The sequence below is a fragment of the Sander vitreus genome, chromosome 18, assembly GCF_031162955.1.
Source record: "Sander vitreus isolate 19-12246 chromosome 18, sanVit1, whole genome shotgun sequence".
NCBI lineage: Eukaryota > Metazoa > Chordata > Actinopteri > Perciformes > Percidae > Sander > Sander vitreus.
The window spans coordinates 14,783,385-14,797,942 of NC_135872.1; the positions used below are offsets into that span (position 1 = coordinate 14,783,385).

At 39.5% G+C, this 14,558-nt stretch overlaps 1 protein-coding gene across 10 annotated transcripts in view; it reads right to left on the reverse strand.

The window, feature by feature from the left end:
- Positions 1 to 2,472: 2,472 nt before the first annotated feature.
- LOC144533331 (steroid hormone receptor ERR2-like) overlaps positions 2,473 to 14,558 on the reverse strand; it is a 68,827-nt gene continuing 56,741 nt past the window's right edge. For 3 of the 10 annotated variants that reach the window (XM_078274618.1, XM_078274619.1, XM_078274625.1), the window contains 4 exons: positions 12,784 to 12,894; positions 12,116 to 12,277; positions 5,478 to 5,747; positions 2,473 to 2,717 (listed from right to left, as the gene is read on the reverse strand). In XM_078274618.1, the coding sequence (XP_078130744.1) occupies positions 2,473 to 2,717; positions 5,478 to 5,747; positions 12,116 to 12,277; positions 12,784 to 12,894 (788 nt within the window). Of the gene's footprint in view, positions 2,718 to 5,477; positions 5,748 to 12,115; positions 12,326 to 12,759; positions 12,895 to 14,558 lie in introns of all 10 variants that reach the window. The other 7 variants (XM_078274627.1, XM_078274626.1, XM_078274623.1 and 4 more) reach the window with 7 other exon arrangements.

Here is a 14,558-nt window from a genome sequence, read left to right on the forward strand (position 1 = left end):
TTGCTACTGTACAGCGGTGATACATCCCTTGTTTTCAATTGGGGATGGTTTAGCTGGTTACACATTTGGGGAAGTGTATCATGGGAATTGTATTCTCTACTGTATTGGGTTAGAATTATGTATGCATTACATTACAGTGAATCAATAGCGTCTGTTCCTGTGGGGATCATCAAGTATAGAAACTGGCTGTAGTTACTGGTGGCTTGGCTTTATATTTTCTTCTCGTTTAGGCAGAAGCTAATGGCACTTTAAAACACTTTTAAGACACTACTGCTTTAAATTGTTGATAAGGGACAATATCCGTCTCACTAAAATCCTAAGAGCAGCTGCTTATTGTATTATTTTGATCTTATGATAACATGTTTATAACTATTACATTATTCTGATTGCTTTGTGTGAATAATTTGGCAATTGGTTTACAATTGTTAGATATTAGGGTATACAGATTTTGAAACTTAGTTAGAGCTACTCAGTGTCAGCATTTCTAGACGTGAACATACAGTGCCCGTATGAATGATTTGCACCTTCATTAAAGATAAAAGAGCAAAATAATTGTCCAAAAATACAGAACATCAGTGAGCCGTAATTTGAGGTCTGATTCTTATTCTGTTTCAATTCAGAGTAATTCAAGTTATTCTCAGAAACACAAGTGTCATTATATCGTCGCAAACATTTAAACCTGCATTAAAGTGTAGCAAACAGTTTTAAAAGGCTGCCATCTTAGATTTTAACGATCAAGGAGACAAAGGGACTCAAAACCCTCAGTTTAAAAAAAAATGCATTAGTTTTATTTGAACTTGCCATCTTGAAAATAGATAACAAGGATAATAAGGAGACATTATCTGTCAAACTTAAGCTGTGGCAGTTGTGTGTACTTGCATGCGAAAACGTCTATTGGCCATTTATATACGGGCAGATTTTGGTCTTGCTGATATAGTTTGAAAGGGGAGAGATCATGCCCAGTTTGAATCCATTCATAAACCCGTGGGGCCTTTGTTGAGTTTTTTTTTCTCACTTGAGTTATTTGGAAATCTTAATGCCCAGCAACAACAGAGTCAAAATGTCAAAATCTGCTCTCTCAGAGCCACAATATGTAACCTGTAGTCCACACTGAGAACAAAATCTCGGATCATCAAAAAATTGTTTAGATGCGATCATACAGACTTTGGTATCACACAAGACTTTGACGAAAAACAAAGGACTAATGTGATTAGCTGTGGAATTAATGCTATCAATATAGTGACACTTGTTTGAGCATACAACCTAAACAAAGGGGTGTGGATATGAGAAAAAGCAAAACCTATACAAAATAATGCAATCTAATACCACACCATCACAAACTATGGACTCAAAAACAACCAGAGAGTTGAATCAGCACCTATGTGACACAAACTGAACATTATAAACTTTACAAAGGTAGTATTTATTGCAGGGCTATAAGGTTGCATTACACATCGTTTTAGATTGCATTAAATTGCATAGATGTTGCGGTTGTTGTACCTGTATTTAAATAAAATAAATATGTTTTAACAAGCCATAGTTTAAAATTCTCAGCACAGAATATTAGCTTATCATGTGTATTTTTCACAGTATGCTTAGTTGCCAATATTTGTGTATGACACTGAAGACAGATAGAAGTGAAGAGTGAGGAGGGAGTTTAGTGTCCATAAGCAAAAACCACTGACTGAGACTCAGAGGCTACCAGACAGAGCTCGCTATTACAATACCCATTATTGCCATATTATTCATAGATGCTTAGTGCAAACTCTTTGTGAACTCTGATCACCAGCCAAACAATGTCCTTCCGTAAGCACCAAGTTGACTCTAACCGCTGAGTCAATGAAGCTACTACGAGGTAAATACATTACGAGGAAATCAAGAGTCCTACAGACCCATGGCGGGTACCGCTTTCTTTGATGACAAATATAAGAATATGACTAGCAATTCTCTCACCCCCCCTCCCAGTGCAATTTCACACAATATACAGTACACATATTATATGTAGACCAGTTAGAGACTATTGCTTTAACAACTGAGATTAGAAAATATGGAAGAAAGAACCAAAAACACATAATGTGGCTACGTAGCCGTACAGTTCTTCAGGACATTTATATTAACACACTTCCATTTTGAGATGAAAATAAGATTAGAAACAAATTCACAGAAGCTTCAGGTGATATAGAGCATTGGGTCTCTGGTTATAACAAGACCTCGGTTGCCTGATTTCTGTACACAACATCTTTATATACATCATCATGATCCCATGTCAATCAAGTTGATATTCACCATTTTCAAAACTATTTCAAGTCCCCTTTTCTTTTATGTGTATTACCATTTAAAGGTGTTAACATGACTCAGTAGTCCAAGCTTCATCCTTTCACTGTCAATTGGAACACCACCTTTATTTTTTATGGGCTGACCCTTGCCTCCCATTGGGTGCTGCTGCTGTCTGTCAAACATCTGGCCCAGGTGTCAAGCCTTGGCCTCCAACATCTCGAGGAATAGTTTGTGCATGGGGACTTTGCCCTGCATTTTGATGCTGTAGAAGTGCTGAACAGCCTTAGTGGCGGTCTGACGGAGCAGAGGCAGGGTCATTAGCAGCTTGCCTGCCCGTCGAGGGTCCTCTGGATGCTGGGAGCCCTCAAAGTCCTGCAGAGCCTCGTGGAGAGAATCCTGGAGCCTTTGGACGGCCTCAATATTCTCTATATGCATGGAGTCTGGAGCAAGAAGGGTGGTGGGGAAGGATGGAAGGAAAAAAGAAAATATTTGTATTATTTATAATTCAAAGCTATAACTATTAAATGATAAATGTATTAAATGAAAAGCAAACATTTTCTATTGAGCTGCAGTTTAACAAACGCAACAACAACTTGGTGTTGTGCAGCAACATCGGCTGCCTTTAAATTCTGCAGCCTGTCTTTGCAAACATGCAATTTTGGAGAAAGGTTTTCTCTTGGTAGTAGTTAATGACGCTCCTTAAATAAATGCCTATGCATGGCCAGGACTCTAGGGAGAGAGAGGGAGAGGTACTGTAGGTCTGTATAAATATACGGTGGGACAGGAAAAAGATTCATTTCTTTGGGTATCATGGACCACATACATCCCCCCTGCTAATGAATTCAGATGGCTGCATTACTAGGATATCGTTCAGCTGAATGATGGCGGCAGATGGCCTTCATTTCCATAAGAAAGAGCAGTTGGCCCCCTTATGTAGAGGCTCTAAAATAAAACCAGTTGAGACTTATTAAAAACTGCTCTCTATGTACAAGTCTACAAGTCAGGGGGAAAAAACAGACTTGTCCTCCAAAGGCCAAGCTGACAGAGAGCGTTTTAATGGACATGCAGTGGTTTGCTTTCAGCCAATTTCACTGCACAGACTTATAGTGTCGGGCCTAATCTGTGTATATCATATCCACAATACATTTACTGATAGATACAATTGTGCACGGCAAAATGGGAATTCAATTCAGTATTATAATTGAATCGAAGCAATGCATCTTGGTATATCTAAGAATAAGAGCGACTCGTCTCATCCTCTAAACGCACTGTATTACTGTAGCTAAACCAAATGTGGCTGCTGATTGAAGTGTGTGAGGGAATTAGATCAGCTCTGCTATGTGTCATGAAAGTTGTGGAGTGAAGTAAGACCGTGTATAAACATGTAAATGAGGCAGAAAAAAGGAAAGTACAAGGCTAATTATGTTCCTAACTGACTGATTAAGTCTCTTTTACCAGTCGCCTTCTGTGTAAATTGCATTTCTATCTTGGGAAATTAACTAGGCTATGTGGACCGCACATGTGTTCCAGCTCTCTTCATTTGAAACCTTCATGTTAATACTGATCTGATCCTCCTTTGGCTGTGTGAGCATATGTGTGTGTGTGTGTGTGTGTGTGTGTGTGTGTGTGTGTGTGTGTGTGTGTGTGTGTGTGTGTGTGTGTGTGTAAAGCAGAGAGAGAAGTGGAGATGCAAAGAAAGAATATGTTTTCAAATGTGTGTCAGTGTGTGAGAAATGTGTGTAAAAGCACAGAGAGAGCATTTTTTTCCACCGTGTGTGTGTGTGTGTGTGTGTGTGTGTGTGTGTGTGTGTGTGTACTTGTGTGCGTTGGAGATGTTTAAGGGCGGAATGCAAAACTAACTTTGAAGAAACAATTTCCATGTAATCCGTCAGCAGCCTAGCTTCAATCCCGTCGATACTCCGCTAATTACAAAATCAATGGCCATGAATTTCCACAGTTGTCACACCCACAGGACCCCAGGAGCCAAAGCTGAGACTGTGTTCAAACGAGCTGAAGCTGCCCGTTCGCCCTCGCTGAGCCTCCCTCTCAACCCCTACCTTCCTCTCTCACACTTCTCCCTTACCTTTACATCCCTGTCTTTCCATTAACCCCCCCTTACCCTCCAACTCTCCCCTCCCATTTATCCTCCCCTCTTTCCACCGTCCCATGGAGAGTTTGTCATCAGAAGACTAAAGATCTGGGCTCAGCATTTTTCATTTTTCAGTCAGGCAGGAGAAAAGACTCCTAACAGGCATTGATTAGTGGGGGACAGGCCCGGTCTCATGAAAAGCAAACTGTCGATACAGGCGCAGCATCTTCACATTGGAACAAACGAGGCCCGTCGCTCCCCAACGCTCATTCCACTCCACTTAACACATTTTATTGACAGCCCCTGTTTTCCTAATGAAATGCTAAATATATCTCCCTCGGCTGTGGCGCGCTGGCAGCCACTGTTATGGAGATGGAGAGAATGAGAGCACAATGTGACAGACACACACACAAACACACACACACACACACACAAATTAAAATATAGAAGCGCGCACACACACTCAGACACACACATAGGGAGTGTTGAATTAAATGACCATGCTCCTGACCTTTTTGTCCCCTCTTATCAGGTATCCTTCAGTGTGGAAGTGATCGGCTCACCAGATATAGACAATCACTTGACATTTTTTTGCTTTATTTCTTTGTTTGGTTTAATTAAATGCCAGCTATCTAGATTTATGTAAGATTGAACGTAGAGATGTACCTTCATGTCAAGCTCATGGCACCTTTGCGTTTGCAGAGAAAAATAAGGAGATAATAATAGGATCTTTGCAATAAAAATACAAGTTCTTGATGCTACAAAATATCACTTTTGTTTAGCCAAGTGCCTAAACCAAAAGTAATCTAATGTACACAGTCTTTGTTTTACAGTGTAAGCCCTGAAATATCTTATACAGTATGCTTCCTTTCATTTTCACTTTAAGAAGCTTTAAAGTTGAAAAAAACCCAAGAAAATCCAAGACTCCATCAAATTAAAGTAGGCCTATTGTTAATGTCTTCCCACATTTCCCCAAAACTCAAAAAGTATTTGGTATATTTGGAAACTTTGGTAGATCTACTATAATTATTATATAAATAAAGTTATATTGTTTGGCTGCACTGCATCAGTTTATAGCGACCAACAGTGGGATTGAGGAGACTAAATATACCCGAGTTGGCGAGGGCGATGGCTTTGAGCGTGACAAACTCTTCCTTCTCCATGCGCAGCTTCTTGTAGCGCCGGACGAGCGGCAGGATGGCGACGTGCAGGTCCAGTAGACCTGAGATCCTCGCCTGCTCCTCGTCCACCACGTAGTCCTCTGCGTACACAATCTCGTCTTCGCAGGGCAGCGAGCGAAACACGATGCTCAGCACCAGGATCTCCATCCAAGCACTCTGCAGTAGACTCATCTGGTCTGCCAGCGAGAGAGTGGAAAAACCTGCAGAATTGAAAAGAAAATGGGTTCTTTTTTTGAGATTTTCTTTCCAGGTATTGCTGCACTCACACTGTATAACCATGACAAATCACAAGATCAACCCATTAACCTCACTGCACTGTAATTGGCCGACTCAAGTCCTCAATGTGTTTTATGGGCTGTGTTTGCAGCCCTGTATAATCCACGGAGAAGTCCAACTTGAAACAGAGGCCGATGACTGTATGTGGGGGCTTAAGGGAAGAATATAAATCAGTCAAGTATGGAGGCCTTTGAAACATGAGCTAGGGCTGCTACAACCGCAAGACGCCGCTTAGTGAGGACAAATCCACTTTTAAACCTAACCATCTCTTATTCTTTCATGGCACTAAAGAAAGAACATAAAATACATTCTGAAATCAAACTGACTAAATGAATGGGTTGAAATCAAAGTGGCCTCAGTCACTTACAGTAATCATTGTTTCTGGTTTGTGTCACCATCTGTCATAATATGAAGTTATCCATCATATAATTTGTAAAACTCTCCTCAAATAGAGCGTATTTCATCTCTAAAACATTTTTTGGCTATCATGCCTTCATCGGGGTCATTTCTTAGTCATGTGAACTTTCAAGGAGTTTGGAATTTATAAAGGCAATTTTATAGAGTTTAGTGGACTACATTTGTTTAAAAACAACAACAATAAATCTTAAAAAACTAATTTCAGCTAAAGGAGGGATGGGAAGGAGGAAGTCAAAAAGCGATGGAAATGATTCGAGTATGCTGTGTTTTAAAAGGGTATAGAGTTTCATTTTTTGTTCTGAAAATTAAGATTTAACTTTTATCTATCCATTGTGGATTTAGCTTAATACTGTAAAGATAGTTGTAATTTAAAAAAATAAATCCTAACTTCCACTTATTAGCTTTTCCTTAAAGTTTTCCACTGTATCTCACAACCTGCATCAGTGGAGGAGTTTGCTCAGTTGCCTTGAATGATGTACTGGTTGTAATGTTAGGTATATCTTATTTCATTCATTTCTATTTCTCTTGTAAAGTAACTGTAGAGTCTTTTGAGCAGTTGCATAATGGCTCCAACAGTAACTAATGGATGAACTATATACAAAGAAGCTTCAGATACCACCCTGATGAAGGCAAGATGGCAGAACATTTTTGGGTAATAAAGCACCGTGTATTTAAGACGAGCGTGTTTGGTCTTAAGTACACACTGATTTGCATCTTGTGTGTGCGCTCTCAAAATTAGAGCTGGTTATAACATGAAGTCATAAACATAATTGCTGGAATTCTCTTTAAATTAACTGCATTATTATTATAATTATTACAGAGGGACATAATGGTATTATGATGGGAAAGATTTTCAATCAAGGTAAGACAAAAAAAAAACATATTCCACCTGATAGATACTTTCTTGATCCTTTTGTCTAATGTGTTGAACCTTCTGCACTCGAGGAAACAATCCATCCAAGATCTTGAGGTCGACCCGTCAACTCTCTTCTCTAACATTCGCACACACCACATCAAACAGACGGACATCTGAAAGGACCTCAAGCGCCACAATACCTTTCACTACTCTATAGTGAATGGGAAGGTGATTGGGGGTATTGACCAGGGCCTTGAACCCACCACTCTGCTTACTTAAATCTGAGGTTGTATGGATGGGAATGGGGCAGGTTGACTTAAAAGAGGTCCTTCCAATGGTTCTTATCAAGCAAATAGAGAAACGATGGGGAGAGAGAGAATGAGGGAGAGAGAAAAGAGTGCTGGGGGTGTCATTGATTAGTAGATTGTAATCAGTCCACCAAATGCGCAAGGGGGATCGATCCAAGCCTCAGATCTGACAAACAGACAGTTGATGGAGGACATCCGGTACACGTTTAGTGGGGGGGGGGACTACAGGATCACTGAATGTACATACTGTAGGCTGCACCAGGAACTCATGAATTTACTCTCCATCCCCAAAAGACAAGAAAACGAATGAATTTAATCCAGTAAGGTGTATTTAGAATAACGAGGGAGGATCAATGAGTCTAACATAATATATGTGTGGACAAAGTGAGTGAGAAAAACTGATGTAAAGGAGTAATAATTTAGACAAAAAATAATGCTTATTACTAGTGTGTAATACATCAAAGCTCTTATTTGGTTCACCCACCCAAAAAAGCATTAAAAGGTCGTTTTTATACCACCATTTCTTCTGTTATGTTATCTCAGGTTTTTCTTTTAACATTTCTTTAAACATTTTGTGAAAGAAGTACACCATTTTTAGCTGTCTCATTCTTTTCTTCATCATTCTTTTCTATTCCCCAGCCTGTGTGTTTTTTCTCCACTCAATTTACTGAAGCGGTGCAGTGACTTCTTGGCTCCCCGGGGGTCGCCCCCGAGCTTCAGGTGTGTCGCCCGGAGGTGGCTGAGTTAAGTGTCGCTGTGGAGGGTGATTCCCCCTGATGAAATATCAATATTCACCCTACTGATTTACTGCCATTTGACCAAACATGACACATTATTGAGCAAACTGGGAATGTCTCTGTCTCTGCTGTTTTCTCCCCGTGATGACAAAAAGCATGAACAAGGGATGCCACAGGTTTCCACTACACTATAAGGAAAGGAATTATCATCTAGTATTCTGCCCTACAACGGCAGACAGCAGTGAAGGAGAAATTAAGGAAAAAGAGTTTAAAGTTTACAGGCTGCCAGGAAAACTGCATTGAAAGATTATAATGCTTTCATTTTATACATTTTAATGCTGATTAGTCCACCTAATTAAATCATAGGCTATAAAGGATACTTAAAAAAAATGCAGATACTGCACTCTATATCGAAATAAAATTCAATCTATAGTTTAATACATTTAAATATGGGATTTAAAGGCAACTTAAACACACCAAAGTATGTGAATTCACTAAAGTCAAAAGCTGAGATGGCAGTTACTGACACTCTGCTGAGCTAACGTTATCTTTTAGTCAAACGAGCTTAGGTTAGCTGTAGCTACTGCCTTATTTAGCTAGTGTATGTTGGATAACAAACTGAATGAACAAAATATTGGTTCAACTGATCATTTTCAGTTAAAGAGAAAGTGGGGTAAGTAAATGTAGCTAGATAGTTGCTATCTCACCAGCTATCATATAGCTCTCTTGCTTTAGCTGTCTAGTTGGCTGTTTCATTGTGACAGAGCCCGTAGATTTTCTTTTTTTTTTTTTTTACAGAAATACATTTTAATGGGATGTTGTTTGTTATACAGTTCAACCGAGTCTTTCTATAAATTACATTCATATACTTATTTGCAACAGCACATTTCGAAAATAATAAAATAAAAATGTTGTCACTTTGATTCCATTTTCTATCAATCTAATGAGTAAATGTTAATTTACGTATTTGCCAGGTTTCAAAACGTTGTCACTCCTATGGCAACTAATGCAGGATAACACTTTTTATCATTATTATTTTTATTATTATTATTATTATGTTCAGTCACTCATAAGTCGTAAGGGAAATATTGTGGTCTTGCTTATAAATATTGAAAAAATTAATTTAAAGCATGAGGCACGATGTGTTTACTTTATTATCATTTGACCAAAGTCACAATCTTCCCCCAGCCTTAATAACCAAATGGTTGTTATTGTTTGTCTTTGTAACACTGAATTAAGTGATGGTGAATCAAATTTGGGATTCAATTCTACTTACTAGGACTGTAAATCTACATGTAACAGCCTATGATATTACAGGTCATACTGAATCACTGTACCATATGATTTAACAGTATATCATGCGTCTATTTCTATAAGGTACCAATCCTCAGCATACCGTGGGATGTTAGTGATTGTTTGCACAAAAGAAGAGAGCTCTGGCTATGCAACAGTACAGTACAGGTACAGATCAGATAAGTAATTGAATCCCTATTCAGTACAATGAAGATACTGAGTGGTTGGCAGTGAAGCTTGAAGCTGTCATTGAGAGCTAGGTCTAAAACAGACAGCAGTTCACTCTCTATTCATTTAGTATCATTACAGGCCTCCTAAGAGCCCTAATGGGCCTAATAAAAAGACAGAGGTAATAATGAGACTAGAGGGCCCTATATGAGCAGGAAGAGTAGGAGGGGGAGAGCCAGGGGAACATGCGAACAAGGAAGCCACAGAGTGTGTGTGAAAGATATGATGGTAGAGAGAGTCTGTGTGTGTGAGTGGCAGAGAAAAAGAGAGGAAAGAGGAAGAAAGCAATGCTGAACTGAATGAATACTAAATACCAAAGGGCGCTGAATGCTGTTGCCTGGAATACACATCTACACGTGTTGTGTGCACTTACATGAAGGTGTGTGTGTGTGTGTGTTAACAGCTGCACAAATTAGTGGTCACCTCTGACCTCCTGCTGCTATTCTGTTTCCATTTTCACAACAGTGTTTGCAACATCCAATCAATGACTGCCTTGTGATGACTTACAGCCTTCCTCTCAAACATGTTTTTTATTTGGTGCATATATTTGCTTTCATATTTAAAGTAAACTTGTGCACATTAAATCACATCATAGTAGTTTGCCTTTAGCCCGGCTTTTCAAATTCACAAATAAGCAAGCCTTCAAAATGACAACATGTAACAGAAAACCTATTCAACGTGGCATGTTTCCTCCCAGGTCTCCACATCTGGATGTTGAAGGACTTTTACATTAATGGAGCGATCTGCAGTAATGACTCTTATTACCTCATCGTTAAGGCCATTTGCACAGTGGGCTATGAGTGTAATGATGGGAGTGGACTGTTAAACTGTAGGGACCCCTTTTGTCTTAATCGTTACTTGGCGACACTCTGACCCGGTGGCCCCGGGTAAAATGTCCCAAGAGTGTCGCATGCCCCTTTAATAACTCTGTCAGGTCTAGATTTAGATCTACATAGCATACAAGATCAATAGTTGTACATAGAAAATGGAACAGAAATTGAGGTCCAAAAATACGACGGCAGATTTCTTGAATTGATTTCTGCACCCCTGTAGCTATGACGTTGTTAAAGAATTGGATTTGGGATCTCTCTCTGAAAAATAGACCTGAATTAGATTTTTTTTAAAAGCCAGTTAAAAAACAGATGTGTCAAGATGTTTGATGAAAAAGAGAAAAGACTTCCTTTTGTCCCTGTTAAAGCATCTTGCCGTGGTGAGACAGCACCCTTGCCTCGGACCCCAGCGTTCCTCCAAAGCCAAACAGCTCCCCTGTGTCTTTGTAAAGTCAATCCTCTGAGGTTCCCAGGACAGGTTTGGTATCAACACAGTGATTATCATATCTTATTGATATCATTATCAATGAAATATCTATGGGTTTTGTACTGTTGGTGGGACAAAACCAAGGCATTTGAAGATGTTACTTGATGATGATGTTACTGTACTGTAAAATTGTGATGGGAATTGATTGAGAAAATAATTAGCAGTTAATTGATGATGAAATGTGTGTCCTGCAGCACTAAATTGCAATATAAAAGTGATGAATTGGCCACATGTGCAATATTGTACAAACTATACTTGACTGGATCAATGAGATGTATCTACTTCGAGTCTAACCTGTGCTTCCTTTAAACATACGGAGGCCCAAAGTGTATGTTTCAACTGAGATAAAAAGAGAACATTTGCATAACAAGTCTTATTTAAGAATCTGTCAACAAGGAGCGGGTAAATCCATCAGTATTCCCCTAAATAAATCAATTTTACTGTGTCTCCTTAAGTAAGTAAGAGGATTGCTTTCTTTAAGTCTGGGATTGAAATGGAATACATTGACATAGGGGTGGACCCCCCCCCTCCCCAGACTCTCCCACCCTACCCAGTCAAATCAAAGGTTTCAGCTGCTCTTTATTGATTAGATTTTAGAATATGGGACTAGCTTCTCCCTAAGGTGCAGATGAGTAGCAGATGTTAATTATCCTGTGTGTCTGTGTGTGTGTGTGTGTGTGTGTGTGTTTTTGTGTGTCTGTGTGTGTGTCTGTGTGTGTGTGTGTGTGTGTGTGTGTGTGTGTGCGCGCGTGTGTGTGGGGGGTTATCTATGTGCAACAGTCAGTAAACTACTTCAGTAAGCTTATACTGTATCGTTCCAGCAAATAAAAGTGGGACAAACAAATGTGGGATACTTCATTGTCAACAGCTCACACTACCTTATAATAGATGTTTTTAAATTTCATGAACCAAAACAGCTGGTAAGATAATCATAGTTCTATTTCTTATATCATACAGTAATTTGTATATCATTTAAAAAAATACATGATTGTATTTTGTTTTTAATCTATTTTGGGCAAAACACAGGAAAAAAAGTAAATATTAAGTGCTTATAAATGTTATATTAAGAAATGAAAAGAATCTGAAAACCATATCCCAGACAACACATTCATTCATTAGCAGTCATGTCTCTCTACCTGGGATATGTTTTGCCCAGCCGATGATGACCACCAGTTCGCGGTCGGCCAAGTCGCACAGCGTGGTCAGGGCCTTGATGTCTCCATCGGGCATGGTGGGGTCAGGCATGGCGTAGATTTTCTCTGGCTCCACTACCAACAGATGGGAAACGATCTTCGTCACTGAAAGAGGGGAGGACGGATGCAGAGATGGAGAGAGAAATGAGAGATGGATTGTGAAACAATTTTAGGCAAAAGCATATACAGTTAAAAAAAGAAGAAAATAACAGGAATGTAGGCTGGATTACACTGGGGCACAGAAATGACACAACAAGTAAATGAATAAATAATACATAGCAAAAGTGTTAATTCAAAATATAGTCTGGCATGTCATAATATATGGTGAAATCAAAAAAGTGTCAGGTTGAGGTTGGCCTGGTCATGAATCAGACTATAGCACATCTGAACACAGATTGTTTCCCCCGACAGTGAAATCCAATGTACAAAAATTGTGAATGTAAATTGTAAAATGAATATATTTCTAATAGCAGTACTCCAAGTCCCAACATTTCTATAAATGCCCCAAGTTTTGAAATGGCTGCTTTGATATAAAAATAAATGTAATGTTAAGGTGCCTCCTTTAACATTAACACTCAGCATTCAGCAAACAACAAAAAACTGTGACTCACATGGCTTCTTAGCTGGAGGAGGGATGCCGAGGCCGAGGTAGGCGCTGTTCTCCGCGTCCAACCTCCGTTTGTACTTCTGTCTCCCCCCTCTCACCCGGTCCAGACGTACACCTGCAAAAAATATTACACATGTATAAATGGCATCTACACCAAAGAAATGTTAAGGCTTTCAACATGATAAAAGAATATGTGCATATACTGTATATTGCTGAGTCATTTTTTACATTCATTATAAAACTGAGGAGTATTTCTTCAGTATCATATACAACTGTTTTTCAAGTTATAGCACGTTAAGGAAGCCTTTTGTAGTACTTTATTTAAACAATATTACACGAGAGGGTTCGATTTAATGTCATTATTGGCATGGCAGTGATGTGTCTAGGACCGAGGTGCTTTCATTTATTACATGAATACAAATATTTTTAAACCGTTTTTGAATTCAACTCCGTAGTGTTGACAGAAATGGCGGAGTGATATTTTAAGTGATGCGCCAGGTGTGCTTTCTTTTCTTTTCGACCTTTTAACTTAAAGAGTTCAATACCTCCTTGTTGCAGATGGAAGAGTGTAAGTATCTAGTTAGTATACAAACTGACATATCAGGGATTATCTTGAAAACCATCTCAAAGGACACAGGCTACATCAGATGCACCGTATGTGCTGGATTTACACCCTTGTATTAAAAGTTGTTTGAGCATTGAGGGAGAGCAAACAGATTTTACATGGTCAAGTGGAATTGAGTTGTGTGAGATTTCCCAGCGACTCGTATACATTTCTTTGATTCCCCTGGAAACAAAAGAATCCGATTAGGATGGTCTTTCAATTTCCTGACACCGACTATCCACTAACCTAATTACCCACCGTGCCCAGAGGGAGCTGATTCTTCCCAGCAAACACAGTGAGATCATTTTATGCCTGGCAGATTGAAGCTAAATCGAGAGTCCCTCTCCTAACACAGCTTCCATTTGTACGCCTTAAAGTAATCAATAAGGCTTGCAAACAGACTTCTTGTTCTTTGAACACATGTGGATGCGGTTTTAATTAGTCAGTTAGGCAGCTTGGAACTGGGTTTGTGATAGATGGAGCTTTAGTAGTTGTTTCTACCATTACTCTTGGTTAAGGTAAATTTAAAATTATAAATTGTGCTTCAGGAAACTGTATGCATGTACTCCAGATATTAAATCAATTCAATAGCTTCTCTCTATTTAATGACACACACACACACACACACACAGGCCTAATAAAGGGACATGCAGTTAATAAAGGCTTTCACAACAATAAGCTTGTGTAATGCAAAAATGTATCAAGCAGGAGTATACCCTAAATTGACATACACTTGTCAGACTAACTGACAGCAAATTGTTGCTGCTTTTGTCCCTGACATCTACCACCATCTTCACATGCATGCACCCAGACACACACACACACACACACACACACACGCACGCACGCACGCACGCACACACACACACACACACACACACACACACACACACACACACACACACACACACACGCATACACACTGTTTTCCCTGCTGCAGGCTGCGGGGTCATGTGGCTGTGACAAGTGACCAAACAGCCGGAGTTAGAATTCCAAGATCCGCGGGGGCTGTTTGAACTGGAACATCCAACTGGCCCATAATTAATAGACGCTGACAAGAATTAAGAGCTCAGCGCTAACCAGTTTCAGTTTACAGCTTAGCGACGCTGCAAACGGCAGAGACCCAAGGCAGAAGGGCAGAGAGAATGACAGAGAGGAAAAAAAGGGTTAGATAA